Here is a 16,725-nt window from a genome sequence, read left to right as displayed (position 1 = left end):
CTCCTTCCATGGCAAGAACATCCTTCCTCAGATAAGGCAACCAAAACTGCACACAATACTCAAGATGTGGTCTCACCAAGGCCCTGTACAACTGCAGCAAGACATCCTTGTTCCTGTACTCAAACCTTCTCGCTACGAAGGCCAACATACCATTTGCCTTCTTAACCGCCTGCTGCACCTAGAAACATAGAAGATAGGAGTAGGCCATTCGGCCCTGCTCCGCCATTCAACGAGATCATGGCTGATCATCCAAACCCTAGCACCCAGTCCCTACACCGACAGCCATCCCACCCAAGCTCTATCCCCGTAACCCCATAACCCCACGTATTTAATCCCCCCTAACACTAAGGGCCAATTTTTTTATCATGGCCAATCAACCTAACCCGCACATCTTTGGACTGTGGGAGGAAACCGAAGCACCCGGAGAAAACCCACGCGGAGAATGTGCAAACTCCACACAGTCACCCGAGGCCGGATTTGAACCCGGGTCCCTGGCGCTGTGAGGCAACAGTGCTAACCACTATGCCACCGTGCTGCACCTACATGTTTACCTTCAGCGACTGGCACACAAGGACACCCAGGTCTCGTTGCACTTCCCCTTCTCCCAATCTATTGCCATTCAGATAATAATCTGCCTTCTTGTTTTTGACACCAAAGTGGATAACCTCGCATTTATCCACGTTATATTGCAGCTGCCATGCTTCTGCCCAATCACCCAACCTGACCAAATCATACTGGAGTTTCTCGGCATCCTCCTCACAGCACACACGCCCACCCAGCTTTGTCACTCTAAACAGAGTGAAACCCGATTGAGTGTCGGCCGTGGCTCAGTGGTAGCAGTCTGAGTGGGGTCGCTAACTCTGGCTGGATGTGTGCCCGGAGATTTTCATCACGTGACCTCCTCCCTCCAACTGCCCGCCCCCTCCAGCCAACCACCTCCCATTGGCCGCCCAACATGTCCATTCTCACGTCGCACTTCTTGAACCGCTGCAGTCCGTGTGGTGAAGGTGCTGCTTCAGTGCTGTTGGGTAGGGATTTCCAGGATCTTGACCCAGCAACATAGAATGAACGGCGATATATTTCCAAGTTGGGATGGTGTGTGACTTGAAGGAGAACTTGGAGGTGGTGGTGGTGTTCCCATGCGCCTGCTGCTCCTGTCCGTCGAGGTTGTGGAGTTCGCGGGTTGGGAGTTGTTGCAGTGCATCCTGTAGATATTACATGGTGTACTGGTGGTGGAGTGGATGTTTGGCCCATCGAATGATTTCCCCCTACTGTCTTTTTTTCTCACAATGGTCATCAGCAATTTGCCTGCTTAATCATGGAATCACACGATTAAAATTACAAAGGGATATCGACAGATTAAGTGAATGGGCAAAACTGCGGCAAATGGATTTCAATGTAGGCAAATGTGAGGTCATTCACTTTGGACCTAAAAAGGATAGAATAGGGTACTTTCTAAATAGTGCTAAAAACAATGGAAGTCCAAAGAGACTTGGGGGGTCCAGGTACATAGATCATTAAAATGTCATGAACAGGTACTGAAAATAATCAAAAAGGCTAATGGGATGCTGGCCTTAAAATCTAGAGGACTAGAGTACAAAGGGGGTAGAAGTTATGCTGCAGCTACACAAAACCCTGGTTAGCCCACACCTGGAGCACTGTGAGCCGTTCTGGGCACCACACCTTAGGAAGGATATATTGGCCTTGGAGGGAGTGCAGCGTAGATTTACCAGAATGATACCCGGACTTCAAGGGTTAAGTTACGAAGAGAGATTACACAAATTAGGGTTGTATTCCCTAGAATTTAGATCGAAGTTTTCAAGATATTAAGGGGAACAGATAGGGTAGAGAGAAACTATTTTCGCTGGTTGGGGATTCTAGGACTAGGGGCCATAGTGTAAAAATTAGAGCCAGACCTTTCAGGAGTGAAATTAGGAAACACTTCTTCACACAAAGGGTGGTAGAGGTTTGGAACTCTCTTCTGTAAATGGCAATTGATGCTAGATCAATTGTTAATTTTAAATCTGAGATTGATAGATTTTTGTTAACCAAGGGTATTAAGGGATTTGGGCCAAAGGTGGGTAGATGGAGTTAGATCACAGATCAGCCATGATCTCATTGAATGGTGGAGCAGGCTCGAGGGGCTCAATGGCCTCCTCCTGTTCCCATATTCCTAATCAATGCCTTACTTCATAGTGTAAACGTTCAACTCTCTTTTAAGTAAGGTTGTAGAGTCCAGATCCCTGATTTAAGACACCCTACTTGTTTTATTTCGGTATATAAAAATGCAAATCATCTAATAAAAGGCTTTAAAAGTATCTCATAAACCATTTTATTCTTGACCACGCCCAAATTCTTGTCTGTTTTTCCTCACCTAGGAATTTTTTATTGTAAGTTGAGATTGCCAGGTAGATAATTTTGGCTTGTTAAAGTCTGACTGGAAGTTGACTGACTGGAGCATGATGTGAAAACAAGATAGAGCGAATCGAAGCAGTGTTTGCTCACTGTACTCAAATCGCAGATGAGTAAATAATTTATCTAAAAGTTTAAAATTCTGTGAATACAGGATCAGGGACAAGTACGCAAATATTAAAGTTTTCAAAAGTGGAACTTGATCAATTATTGTTTTACATAGGATATACAGCCAGAAACAGGCCATTTGGCCCAACCAGTCCATGCCGGCGTTTATGCTCCACTCGAGCCTCCTCCCGTCTTTCCTCATCTAAATCTATCAGCATAATCCTCTAAAAGAGTTACATTTATAGAAAGACTTGCATTGCTATAGCGTCTCAAAGCGCTTTACAGCCAATGAAGTACTTTTGAAGTGTAGTCACTGTTGTAATGTGGGAAACGCGGCAGCCAATTTGCGCACAGCAAGCTCCCACAAATAGCAATGTGATAATGACCAGATAATCTGTTTTTTTTTGTTATGTCGGTTGAGGGACAAGTATTGGCCAGGACACCGGGGAGAACTCCTCTGCTCTTCTTCAAAATAGTGCCATGGTATCTTTTACGTCCACGTGAGAGAGCAGACGGGGCCTCGGTTTAACATCTCATCCGAAAGACAGCACCTCCGACAGTGCGGCACTCCCTCAGCACTGCACTGGGAATATCAGCCTGGCTTTATGTGTTCAAGTCCCTGGAGTGGGATGTTGAACCCACAACCTGCTGACTCAGAGGCGAGTGTGCTACCCACTGAGCCACGGCCATATATAGCACCCTTCACGACCATCGGATGTCCCAAAGCGCTTTACAGCCAATGAAGTACTTTTGAAGTGTAGTCACTGTTGTAATGTAGGAAACGCAGCAGCCAGTTTGTGCTCAGCAAGATCTCACAAACAGCAATGTTATAATGATCAGATCATGTTTCTTTTAATGATGTTGGTTGAGGGATAAACATTGGCGAGGACACCAGGGAGAACTCTCCTGCTCTTCTTCGAAATAGTGGCCATGGAATCTTTGGCATCCACCCAAGAGGGCAGACAGGGTCTCGGTTTAACGTCTCATCCGAAAGACGGCACCTCCGACAGTGCAGCACTCCCTCAGTACTGCACTGGAGTATCAGCCTGGATTTTTGTGCTCAAGTCTCTGGAGTGGGACTTGAACCCACAACCTTCTGACTCAGAGGCGAGGGTGCCACCCACTGAGATGTTAGTCAAGAGTTAAATAAAGTGTTTGGGTTCCCTCGAGTAATTGTTGGGTCATTTGATCCCAAGGATCAAAGTCTCAGCGATGGAGGATGTTTGTGGTGTCAGGGAACTCCTCAGAGTGTTTTTCCTGCAATAAAATGTCTTCTTTTCTAATGGCGCTAAGTTTCCCGTTCCTTCCTAGTTGATAGGTGGAAAGTGTAGTCCAGATTTGAGAGCGAGAAACAAGCATACATATTGTCCTGAAGCTGGCACACGGCAACTTAACATTCTCTGAATTTCTGAACCAAAGGGGAAAAAAAAAGTGCGGAAGTGAAAATATTCTCAGAAAACATGTGAGAAAGCGTTCTCCCGATCCGGAAACTCTAACAGGCAGCTGACTAAACGGTTAATTACAACACGCACCCTTTATTCAACAGTTATGCATGGGGTCTTAAACACTGTGCCACGCACTAAGTCTCCTGTGTAATTACACTAAGCTCTGGTCTGCCAAGCTGAATGCAGCATTAGTCAGTACGTATGCTCTAAGCGAGAACCCAGAATGTGTATGTGGTGTGCGTGTGTTCACCATGGTCCAGATCTTTGGAAATATTCTATCCCCAGGTCAGGACCTTGCAAAGGGGCCCTTACATTTTACTAGACAATGATAGTAAATACTACCGAGTTGTACTGGTGCCAAATCCACACACATACGGTCGTGAAAGGCGTGCTTGCAATAGGTAATATTAAAAACGTTGACAAAATGATCAGGGGTCAGCTGTTACCATTGCCTCGGCGTCCTCTCGCTGGATCCGCACGGGTTACACAGTTCTGATGGCGCCCCTTCCTCAGGCTCAAGGACAGCGATAGGTTTTCTGTTGTTTGCAGCAACTTTGCGTGCGGTAAGTGTGTGAGGTAAGTGTAAAGTCTTTTAATAAGTTTTACTTACCTTTACTTTCTCCTGCAGGCTTCCTTCCTTCAGTTCTCAGGAGTCCCTCAGCTCACCGGCACAGAAAGCAGAGTGGCCGCTGAACTGTCAAAAGCTGCAGCCTCTGCTTTCTGGTCTGGAGAGATCTCTAACTCAGTCTGAGTAGAAGGACTCAAGTTAGAAGACAGATAGTCAGTGATTGACAGTTTCACAGAGCTGTCAAACGCTGATTTTTCATCTGTCAAAAGCTCTTGACAGATGAAATGTCAATCACTGACGTCACCAGTAACCAGGTGTCCCTTAATTGGCCTGCTGAGCCCGCTTAACAAGGTCAATCAAGGTAAAATAGCGTGGGTTGGCCACAAGTCGATGGAGGTGGGACTACAACCGAAAAAGTGGGAGTCCTGCCTCCAAAAGCTCCCCATTGATAAAATCGAGTCCATTGAGTCTACAGCGCACAACTGGTCCATGCCGGTGTTTATGCTCCACACGAGCCTCCTCCCACCCCATCTGCATATCCTTCTATTCCTTTCTCTCTCATGTACTTATCTAGCTTCCCCTTAAATGCATCTATGCTATTCGCCTCAACCACTCCCTGTGGTAGCGAGTTCCACATTCTAACCACTCGGGGTTAATAATAACTAATAAGTTGTGGTGGGATTATCTACTCTGGCGTGTTAACTTGGAGTGAGATTAGCAAACTGACTTCCCATTGCACTTGAAACTCTAAAGTGCTCTCCCAAGCGTGAACTGTAGATCCCAGATTGTCATGTAAAGGTGGGGTGGGGGTGGGGGGGCGCGAGGGGAACTGCAGGGAAAACGCTGTTCTTCTACCGTAACACTAAAAACAGCCACTGGCGCCGTTTCTCTGGGGGATATGAGTGGTAGGCACACGGAATCTCTGGGGTCCCTATGCTCAGTGAATGAGAGCATTTCATGCAGTGTGTGACGTGTGTCCTCAACCACCTCAGTCCAGAACCATAAAATGAGAATGTGGGTGGCATCCGCTGCCAGCCTCTGCTCACTGGGCACCGCTCTCTCTCTCTCCTGCCTGCGAGTCAACAGGTCGTGGGTTTAAGCCCCACTCCGGGGCGATTGAGGGGGGTGAGGGTGATAGATTTTTGAATATTAAGGGATATGGGGATAGTGCAGAAAAGTGGAGATAAGTCATAGCGTTATACAGCACAGAAAGAGGCCCTTCGGCCCATCGTGTCCGTGCCGGCCATCAAGCCGTGTCTATTCTAATCCCATTTTCCAGCACTTGGTCCGTAGCCTTGTATGCTATGGCGTTTTAAGTGCTCATCTAAATGCTTCTTGAATGTTGTGAGGGTTCCTGCCTCTACCACCCTTTCAGGCAGTGAGTTCCAGATTCCAACCACCCTCTGGGTGAAAAGGTTTTTCCTCAAATCCCCTCTAAACCTCCTGCCCCTTAACTTGAATCTATGCCCCCTTGTTATTGACCCCTCTACTAAGGAGAAAAGTTCCTTTCTATCTACCTTATCTATGCCCCTCATAGTTTTGTACACCTCAATCAGGTCCCCCCTCAGCCTTCCCTGCTTTAAGGAGAACAACCCCAGCCTGTCCAGTCTCTCTTCATAGCTGAAGCGCTCCAGCCCAGGTAACATCCTGGTGAATCTCCTTTGCACCCTCTCCAATGCAATCACATCCCTTCTATAGTGTGGCGCCCAGAACTGCACACAGTATTCCAGCTGTGGCCTAACTAGCGTTTTGTACAGCTCCATCATAACCTCCCTGCTCTTATATTCTATACCGTCTCCTTTTCACTATGGACGTCCAATCCCTCTACACCTCCATCCCCCACCAGGATGGCCTGAGGGCGCTCCGCTTCTTCCTTGAACAGAGGTCCAACCAGCCCCCATCCACCACCACCCTCCTCCGCCTGGCTGAACTTGTTCTCACATTGAACAACTTCTCCTGACTCCACTCACTTCCTCCAAATTAAAGGTGTTGCTATGGGAACCCGCATGGGCCCTAGCTATGCCTGCCTGTTCATGGGATATGTGGAACATTTTTTGTTCCAGTCCTACTCAGGTCCCCTCCCTCACCTCTTTTTCCAGTACATCGATGACTGTATTGGTGCCGTTTCCTGCTCTCGCCCTGAACTAGATAAGTTCATTCACTTTACTTCCAATTTCCACCCTTCCCTCACCTTCACATGGTCCATCTCCGACTCTTCCCTTCCCTTCCTTGACTTCTCCGTCTCCATTTCTGGCAATCGGCTTTCGACTAACATCCACTACAAGCCCACTGACTCCCACAGCTACCTGGACTACACTTCCTCCCACCCCGCTTTCTGTAAGGACTCTATTCCATTCTCCCAGTTTCTCCGTCTCCACCGCGTCTGTTCTGACGATGCCACCTTCCATAGCAGTGCTTCCGACATGTCTTCCTTTTCCCTCAACCGAGGATTCCCCTCTACCGTGGTTGACACGGCCCTTGACCGTGTCCGTTCTATTTCCCGCACTTCTGCCCTCACCCCTTCCCCTCCCTCTCAGAACCATGATAGGGCTCCCCTTGTCCTCACCTTTCACCCCACCAGCCTCCACAGTCAACGGATCATCCTCCGCCATTTCCGCCACCTACAGCGTGATCCGACCACCAAACACATCTTCCCCTCACCTCCCCTTTCAGCATTCCGAAGGGACTGCTCCCTCCGCGACACCCTGGTCCACTCCTCAATCACCCCCAACAGCCCTTCTCCTTCACCTGGCACCTTCCCGTGCAAGCGCAGGAGATGCAACACATGCCCTTTTACCTCCTCCCTTCCCACTGTCCGGGGCCCCAAACATCCCTTCCAGGTGAAACAGCGATTTACTTGTACTTCTTGCAATTTAGTATACTGTATTCGCTGCTCACGATGCGGTCTCCTCTACATTGGGGAGACCAAACGCAAATTGGGCGACCGCTTTGCGGAACACCTCCGTTCAGTCCCTAAGGGTGACCCTGAGCTTCCGGTCGCCTATCACTTTAATTCACCGCCCCATTCCCACTCTGATCTCTCTGTCCTCGGCCTATTACATTGTTCTAATGAAGCTCAACGTAAGCTCGAGGAACAGCACCTCATCTTTCGATTGGGCACTTTGCAGCCTGCCGGACTCAACATTGAGTTCAACAATTTCAGATAATTATCCCTGCCCCCATTTTTCATGCAGTATGATTTTGCCATTCCCATTTGCAACATTTTCACAGCATGTTCTTTCTATTCCTTCCTCCCCTCCTAACCCCTCCCCCCCCCCGTCTCTGCACCTGCTTAATATCTGTTACATCTCCAGCTTTTTCCAGTTCTGATGAAAGGTCCCAGACCTGAAACGTTAACTCTGTTTCTCTCTCCATGGATGCTGCCTGACCTGCTGAGAATTTCCAGCATTTTCTGTTGTTATTTCTTATATTCTATGCCTTGGCTAATGAAGGCAAGTATCCCATCTGCCTTTTTAACCACCTTATCTACCGGTCCTGCTGCCTTCAGGGATCTATGTACATGCACACCAAGGTCCCTCTGATCCTCTGTCCTTCCTAGGATCCTTCCATTCATTGTGTATTCCCTTGCCTTGTTAGTCCTCCCAACATGCATCACCTCACACTTTTCAGGGTTAAATTCCATTTGCCACTGTTCTGCCCATCTGACCAACCCGTCTATATCATCCTGTAGCCTGAGGCTTCCCTCCTCGCTGTTTACCACTCCACCAATTTTCATGTCATCTGCGAACTTACTGATCATACCTCCTACATTCATATCGAAATCATTAATGTACACTACAAACAGCAAAGGACCCAGCACCGATCCCTGCGGTACACCACTAGACACAGGCTTCCAGTCACAAAAACAACCTTCGACCATCACCCTCTGCCTCCTGCCACTAAGCCAATTTTGGATCCAATGTACCAAATTGCCCTGGATCCCATGGGCTCTTACCCATGAGGTAGATCAGCCATGATCTTATTGAATGGCGGAGCTGGCTCGATGGGCCAAATGGCCTACTCCTGCTCCTAATTCTTATGTAGAGCTAGGCCGTTTGTCAGGAAGCACTTCTTCATGCAAAGGGTAGTGGAAATCTGGAACTCTCTCCCCCCTAAAAAGCTGTTGAGGCTGGGGGTCAATTGAAAATTTTCAAGATGGAGATGGATAGATTTTTGTTGAGTAAGGGTATTAAGGGTTACAGAGCTAAAGTGTGTATCTGGAGTGAAGATACAGATCAGCCACGATCTAATTAAATGGCGGAACAGGCCCGAGGGGGCTGAATGGCCTCCTCCTGTTCCTATCAATTGGAGCCCTTTCATACTACAGGAAACTTTCGTTTAAATGGAGGTTAAATCTCTGGAATGCTCTATCCACCGGCAAAATTCAGGAGTCGGTTCAGATAACTTTTTTTTTTACTTTTCGTTGCTTTTTTTCTCCATTCCTGGCTCTGCAAGCGTCTAGCTGAAGCTGTTGCTTAGCTACAGAGACGCTTGCAAGCTGCGCCGACTGTTTTGAAGCTGTTGCTAAGCAACAGGGTTTGTTGCTAGATACGGAGCTCAGAAGCTCCGTATGTTTTAACATTAGCGCTGGTTTCTCCGGCAGTGTTGATCGACCGGCACCAGCTCGGTCCCGTCAGTGCCGGATACCAGAAAGTTTCCTGTATAGCTCATAAGCTCTGCTGGTAAACACAACATTGGATAAGTAACTGGCTGACGGCTAGAAGACGATGAGTACTGGTTGGAGGGTTAATGTCATGGTGGGGTGGGGAGGGCTCGTACTGAGCAGGGCGCCTCAGGGCTGGGACTGCTGCTGTTTCTAATTTACATTTAACAACATGCATTCAGAAACTCAATGCAAATAGGTCAAATTCGCAGCTGATACCAAACTTGGTGGAACAGTGGAATCAGAGCTGCAATTACTCATGTAAATCTGAACCCACAGTGGTCACTGCACTGAGCCAAAGAACGTGACTCAGTACATTCTCCCCCACTCCAACACAACTCCTAATGAGTACTTGTCATTTCCCATCTTCATTACGTTTCTTACACGTGGTGTCAGCTGTGGCTCAGTGGTAACACTCTTGCCTCCGAGTCAGAACGGTGTGTGGGTTCCAGATCCACTCCAGAGACTTGCAGCAGATATATCTAGGCTGACACTCCCAGTCTACCACTGAGGCAGTGCTGTACTGTCAGAGGTGTCATCTATTCTAAGCGATGTTAAACCTGAGGCCCTGCCTGCCCCCTCAGGTGGATGTAAAAGATCCCATGGCTACTATTATGAAGAGGAGCTGGGGAGTTCTGCCTAGTGCCCTGGCCAATATTTATCCCTCAACCAACATCACTTAAAAACAGATTATGTGGTCATTATCTCACTGCTGTTTGTGGGACTTTTTATGATTCACACGATTGCCCGAGAACCTGCTTGAACCGCTGCAGTCCGTGTGGTGAAGGTACTCCCACAGTGCTGTTAGGGAGGGAGTTCCAGGATTTTAGCCCAGCAACAATGAAGGAACATTCCAAGTCAGGCTGGTGTGTGCCTTGGAGGGGAACTTGGAAGTGGTTATGTTCCCTTGTCCTTCATAGGGGTCGCGGGTTTGGGAGGTGCTGTCGAAGGATTAGTGAGTTGCTGCACTGCATCTTATAGATGGTACACACTGCAGCCACAGTACTCCGGTGGTGGAGGGAGTGAATGTTTAAGGTGCCGATCAAGCGAGCTGCTTTGTCCTGGATGGTGTCGAGCTTCTAGAGTGTTGTTGGAGTTGCACTCATCCAGGCAAATGGAGACTATTCCATCACACTTCTGACTTGTGCCTAAGGTGGAAAGGCTTTGCGTCAGGAGGTGAGACACTCACCGCAGAATACGCAGCCTCTGACCTGCTCTTGTAGCCACAGTATTTACGTGGCTGGTCCAGTTAAGTTTCTGGTCAATGATGACCCCCAGGATGTTGATGGTGGGGGATTCGGCGATGGTAATGCCGCTGAATGTGGCTACACTCTCTCTTGTTGGAGATGGTCATTGCCTGGCAGGTGCGTGACGCAAATGTTACTTGCCACTTATCAGCCCAAGCCTGAATGTCATCCAGGTCTTGCTGCACGTTAAGTTGTCATCACTATTGTAATGTTTCCTACATCACAATAGTGACAACACTTCAAAAGTGCATTGGCAGTAAAGCACTTTGGGACGTCCTGAGGTCCTGAAAGGCGCTATAGTTTTCCTTTCTTTTTAGAGATTAATGTCACGGTGGGGTGGGAAGGGCTAGTACCGAGCTGGGTACCTCAGGGCTGGGACTGCTGCTGTTACTAATTTACATTAATGACATGGATTCAGAAACTCAATGCAAATAGGTCAAATTTGCAGCTGATACCAAACTAGGCGGGACAGCAGAATCAGATCAGCAATTACTGATGTAAATCTGAACCAACAGTGGTCACTGCACTGAGCCATTCTCCCCACAACTCCTAATGAGTACTTGTCATTTCCCATCTTCATTGTGTTTCTTACACGTGGTGTGAGCCGTGGCTCAGCGGTAACACTCTTGTCTTTGAGTCAGAAGGTCATGGGTTCTCTGAAATGGCCTAGCAAGCCACTCCGTTGTATTCAAGGCGGTTCACCACCGCCTGAGGCAATTAGGGATGGGCAATAAATGTCAGCCTTACCGGCGACGTCTACATCCTATGAATGAATTAAAAAAAAGTCCCACTTCAGAGACTTGTGTACAAAACCTTGGCCAACACGCTAGTGTAATACTGAGGGAGTGCTGCACTGTCAGAAGTGCCGTCTTTTGGATGAGATGTTAACCCGAGGCCTCATCTGCCCCCTCGGGTGACGTAAAAGATCCCATGGCCACTATTTTGAAGAGCAGGGGAGTTCTCCAATATTTATCCCTCAACCAACATCACTAAATCACTTACAGGGCTTGACAGGGTAGATGCTGGGAGGATGTTATCCCTGGCTGGGGAATCTTGAACTAGGGGTCAGAGTCTCAGAATAAGGGAATGGCCATTTAGGACTGAGATGAGGAGAAATTTCAATCCTCAGAGGGTTGTAAATCTATGAATTCTCTACCCCAGAGAGCTGCGGATGCTCAGTCATTGAGTATATTCAAGACAGAGAGTGATAGATTTTTGAATATTAAGGGAATCAAGGGATATGGGGATAGTGCGGGAAGGTAGAGATGAGGTAGAAGATCAGCCATGATCTTATTGAATGGCGGAGTAGGCTCGAAGGGTCTACTCCTGCTCCTATTTCTTATAGTCTTATGTATTAATACAGATCATCTGGTCATTATCACATTATTGTTTGTGGGATCGCACAAATTAGTATTTCCTACTGCACTTCTAAAAGTACTTCATTGGCTGTAAAGCACATTAGGATGTCCTGAAGGTGTGAAGGGCACTGCATAAATCTTTTACAAGTCTCTTTCTTTACCCATTCTCAGGGTTTAGGCTGAATTCCCCACAACTTTGAGTTTAATTAACAGTCTTTCGTGCCTTACGCCAAGAACAGATTCCTATTTCAGGAGGTACTCACTGAGTTCAGAGTATGAACACCACGGCACACCAAGGGATGCGCAGCTGGGCAGTGCAGCTCCACGCTTGTTGAAAAGTGCAACATTTCACTGGCTGGTTTGTTTTGAGTTGACATTTATTAAACGTTAAGAAACTGGTGGTTCCGAAGGTTAGACAGACAATTAACTCTTTGGAAACTCCTCTTCTAAAAACACAGAATAAATAAGTAAACTTTACCCGTCCGGTTGGACAATAATGACACATTTACGGGCTAAAGGGGTTTCATCAGCAAGGGTTTGTACAAAACAGTTATTTTCATCACCTTGAGGGGAAACTGGTCAGTATTGCAGTGCTCCTTCTGATCTCGCTATGAAATGTAAACACCGCGCTGCTGCATGAAGCAAGACAGCTGAACAGTTTCAGTAACCCGAGCAGAGAAGCCGTGCTAGAAATGTGCAGCAGCAACCGTCCGACAAGTGAAAAAGACCGGTGGACTGGACCCTTCATCAGAACTCGAGCAAAAACGGCAGTCACAAGCTAAACAAAATTAAATGATGGGAGGAGAAGCACATGTAAAAAAAAAAAAAACCTGAAAGGCCAGGACTCTCCCCCTCCCATCATATTATTCAGTTCTGTCGGACTCAACATCTACCAGATCGATGGAACACAGGAACAGGAGGCGGCCATTCAGCCCCTCCAGCCTGTTCCACCATTCATTCAGATCCGATTAAGATGGACGAGTCTATATCTAAAATGTCGACGCATCTTTACAGATACCAACACAGCAGCTGCCTACGGCCGGGATTTATTTCAGTACCCGGATTGTCTAGTTCTGAAGTTTTAATTTTGTGTTAAATACATTTTTTTTTTTTTTAATAAATTAAAAAAAAATTAATTTAAGCGCTCTGGCACACACCAAGGATCAAGCCTTTGCACTTTACATCTAAACAACTGACGAGACATATTCCTGAACTTAGGCAAATTTTTTTTAAAAAATAAATAATTCAGCATCCGATTAAAAATGGATCAGGCAAAAGCCCCACACCTTGATTTCATTTGTTAAACACGGTGCCCAGTTTAATCCAGAATGCCTAGGGGGGGAAAAAAACTCAGAAAAAAGGGACCCGCACCAATTCTTCTGAAAGGAATGTTCGATTTCACCACTGTTTAATGATTTTGACACCAGTGTCAAATTTGTTGTCTTAAATACTCCTGTGCTGCGCCGTGGGACCTTTTACTACGTTAAAGGCGTTATATAAATACAAGTTGTTGTTGTTGGTTGCTGCTGGCTGTAAGTCGCTTTACTGTCACGGACTGAGCTCTTTTAGCTGTTTCAGTTATTGGAGTTAAAAGAACATTTAAAAAATGTTTTAAAAAATTATACCACCACTAAAATATATTAATAATAAATCTCTCGTTCCAATTAAGTGCTGGAGGGGAAAGGAGAAAAAAAAAAAATCACAAAGCCTCTGGAGGTTCCTTGGAAAGTTTTGGTGCCCAACTGTACACCTATTCATTTAATCCACTGAGAATAGTAAGACTTTCAGTAAAGAAGGCTTTTCTGTCGTGGGGACATCGCAAAAATGAAAAAGCAATGCTGTAAACTTTCAGTGCGTATGATTAAAGATCATTCTGAGAAACATGGAACATTTGGTGCTTTTGGAATAAACTTTTTTTTAAAAAAATTATGTAATTCTCAAAAGGGCTAAAGATGCAATGTGCGATCAAGAACTCGTTTCCTGTTTCAGACGAACTGTTTCGCCTTTTGAGGTGCGGCTTTAGAGGCCAGATCCTTCGCCTTCTCGGTGGCTGCCAGTGCCGTTTCCTTTGCCTTCTCGGTAGCCCCTTTCGCAGTTTCTTTTAAAGTCTTAGGCGGCGGCTCACCTGAAAGAAAGAATTACAAAATAAAAATAAACAGAAGATCAGCGAAGTAACCAGGGTGACAAGCGAGTTGTCGAATGCAGATGGCTGTATCTCAAAAGGGACTTGCTCATTACTACTCTGATAATACGTAAATGTTCCTGGCCACAAGGCGACATCTCAAAGCTCACAGCCATAATTTCGATGAGTTATTAAACCAAGATCCCGCCTGCTTGTTCCAGTGGTTCAGGTGGGTGTTTAACGACAACTTGCATTTATATAGCGTCTTTAACGTAGTAAACCCCATGATTCCCATGGCACTATGTGAAGAGCAAGAGCTCTCCGAACCAACATTTCTCCCTCAACCAATTCCACCAAAAACAGATATAACTGGCCACTTATCTCACCGCTGCCTGTGGGATCTTGCTATGCGTAAATTGACTGCCCCGTTTGCCTACACACCAGCAGCGACAGCACATCACGGTGGATCCACTGGTTGTCAAGCGGCCTCCTGCTGTGCCGTCAAGGTTCGATGAAGTGCTTTGGGGCGCGCTCAGAACATGGTGCGGCCCTGTATAAATGCGAGCTCGTCCCTCTCCCCGCGCATGGTGGGTGAGGGGGAGAGCAATCACTTTACAGCAATGGTCACTCGATACTGACCAGGAACAGGGACTAGACTGATTCCTGGGATGAGAGGGTTGTCCTATGAGGAGAGATTGAGCAGAATGGGCCTACGCTCTCTGGAGTTTCGAAGAATGAGAGGAGATCTCATTGAAACACAAGATTCCGAGGGGGATTGACAGGATAGATGCTGAGAGGTTGTTTCCCCCTGGCTGGAGAGTCCAGAACTAGGGGGCACAGTCTCAGGATAAGGGGTCGGCCATTTAGGGCTGAGATGAGGAGAAATTTGTTCACTCAAAGGATTGTGAATCTTTGGAATTCTCTACGGAAGCTCAGTCGTTGAGTATATTCAAGGCTGGGATAGATAGATTTTTGGACTAAGATAATCAAGGGAAATGGAGATCAGGCGGAAAAGCAGAGTTGAGGTAGATGATCAGCCATGATCTTACTGAATGGCGGAGCAGGCTCGAGGGGCCGTATGGCCTTCTCCTGCTCCTATTTCTTATGTTATGTCGGGTCACTGGGCGAGCCACTTTATTTTTGCCCTAGAACTTATACTCCTTCAGGAAGCGCTGGGATTAATTTAGAGAAGCAGTTTCAGTTCCGCCTACTCTTAAGATTAGTAACTGACTTCCTTTACTTATTTAAAAAAAATACTAAGGCTGTTTCTTTACATGGTAGTATGAAAAAGAAAGAGATCACAGTAACGGTGCAATGTTGCAACTGGAGCTTCTTTCTAACCTGCTCCTCTCTACCAGCAGAAACCAGCAGTGATGCTGCAGGATTTGCAAAATATAGCCAGTGGCCACTGGACCTTTTGGGGAACTTGGGGGGCGGGTGGGGGAATACATTTTATTTTTATGTATTTAACGAGGCTGATTTTCTGAGAACTTGCTGCCAGAGAGAGCCTCACCCTCCGGGAGCACAAATTGTAAAAAGGAACTTAGATTTCGAGACAGTAAGGTTGGAGGAAGGAGGACGAGGGTTCCAGCGTCTAGAATTTAAATGCACCGTCCTTTATAGGATGTGTAGATGTCCAAAGAGCAGAAGTCATTTTGCACGAGTGAAGGAACGTGCAACTCAAATCACTGGCAAACAACTGCATGAAATCGCACTGTGGGTTGTGGGTATTTTTTTTTTCCTTGGGATTTGGCGTCACTGGCAAGGCCAGCATTTATCCCCCATCTCTAGTTGCCCTCGAGAAGGCGGTGGTGATAGTGGTGCTGGACCTCCTCCTTTGTAGCAGTTTAATATAACCGAGCGGTTTGCTCGGCCACTTCAGAGGGAAGTTAAGAATCACCCACCTCTGGTGTGGGACTGGAGTCACATATAGGCCAGACTGGGTGTGGACGGCAGGTCTTTCTTCAAAGGTGGGGTTCTGGGTGTTGCACACGTAAAAGGAACAAACTGCTAAAACGAACACTCGCCGAGATCCCTGCGCTCCTCCAATTCTGGCCTCTTGAGCATCCCCGATTTTAATCGCTCCACCACTGGCAGCCGTGCCTTCAGCTGCCTGGACCCTAAACTCTGGAATTCCCTCCCTAAGCCTCACCGCCTCTCTCGTCTCCTTTAAGACGCTGCTTAAAACCTACCTCTTGTCCCAATAGCTCCTTGTGGCTCGGTATCAACATTTGTCTGTTAACGCTGCCGTGAAGTGCCTTGGGATGTTTTGTTACGTTAAAGGCGCTACAGAAATGCACGTTGTTGAATGAGCAGAAATAGCCATACACTTAACCTCTGTGGGTTAAAGAGGCTAGTAATGAACGAGTTACCCGTTAATCTGAAATTCCCATTAAAGAGTCAACAAGTTACCCCTTTAAAAATCAAATCTTAGAATGGGGACAAGGAATTTTAGATCAATGCATCACAGTGGCCGTTACCAAAAATCGCACCGTGTAATCGAATCTGATCCTGTCTATCCTAGAATTACTTCCCATTTTCAAATTTACCAGAACCACTGAAACACCTTGACCTCCCCCCCCCCCCCCCCCCCCACACCCGAGAGATTTTGTAATAAAAGTAGGCCCCAGACTGACAAAAAAGGAGACATTTTGAGATGTTCCCTAGGGGTGAGCAACAGAACATTACAAAGTGCTGTATGGGGGGGGGGGGGGGGGAGTCTGTATCTGTGCTAGGTTGTAAAATGCATAGAACATCTCTACTTGCACCTGTTCCAAATGCATTTGTACTCACCCACTAGCG

At 46.9% G+C, this 16,725-nt stretch overlaps 1 protein-coding gene across 1 annotated transcript in view; it reads right to left on the bottom strand.

The window, feature by feature from the left end:
* Positions 1-12,160: 12,160 nt before the first annotated feature.
* LOC147123968 (PRELI domain-containing protein 1, mitochondrial-like) overlaps positions 12,161-16,725 on the bottom strand; it is a 52,895-nt gene continuing 48,330 nt past the window's right edge. Inside the window, exon 6 of the mRNA XM_085972380.1 lies at positions 12,161-13,926. Coding sequence (XP_085828506.1) covers positions 13,787-13,926 — 140 coding nt within the window. The 3' untranslated portion in view covers positions 12,161-13,786. The remainder of the gene's footprint in view (positions 13,927-16,725) is intronic.

This window comes from Somniosus microcephalus, chromosome 1 (genome assembly GCF_052327205.1).
Source record: "Somniosus microcephalus isolate GS21.2 chromosome 1, FLI_Smic_1.0, whole genome shotgun sequence".
Classification (NCBI taxonomy): domain Eukaryota; kingdom Metazoa; phylum Chordata; class Chondrichthyes; order Squaliformes; family Somniosidae; genus Somniosus; species Somniosus microcephalus.
This window is presented reverse-complemented; position numbering and strand designations above follow the sequence as displayed.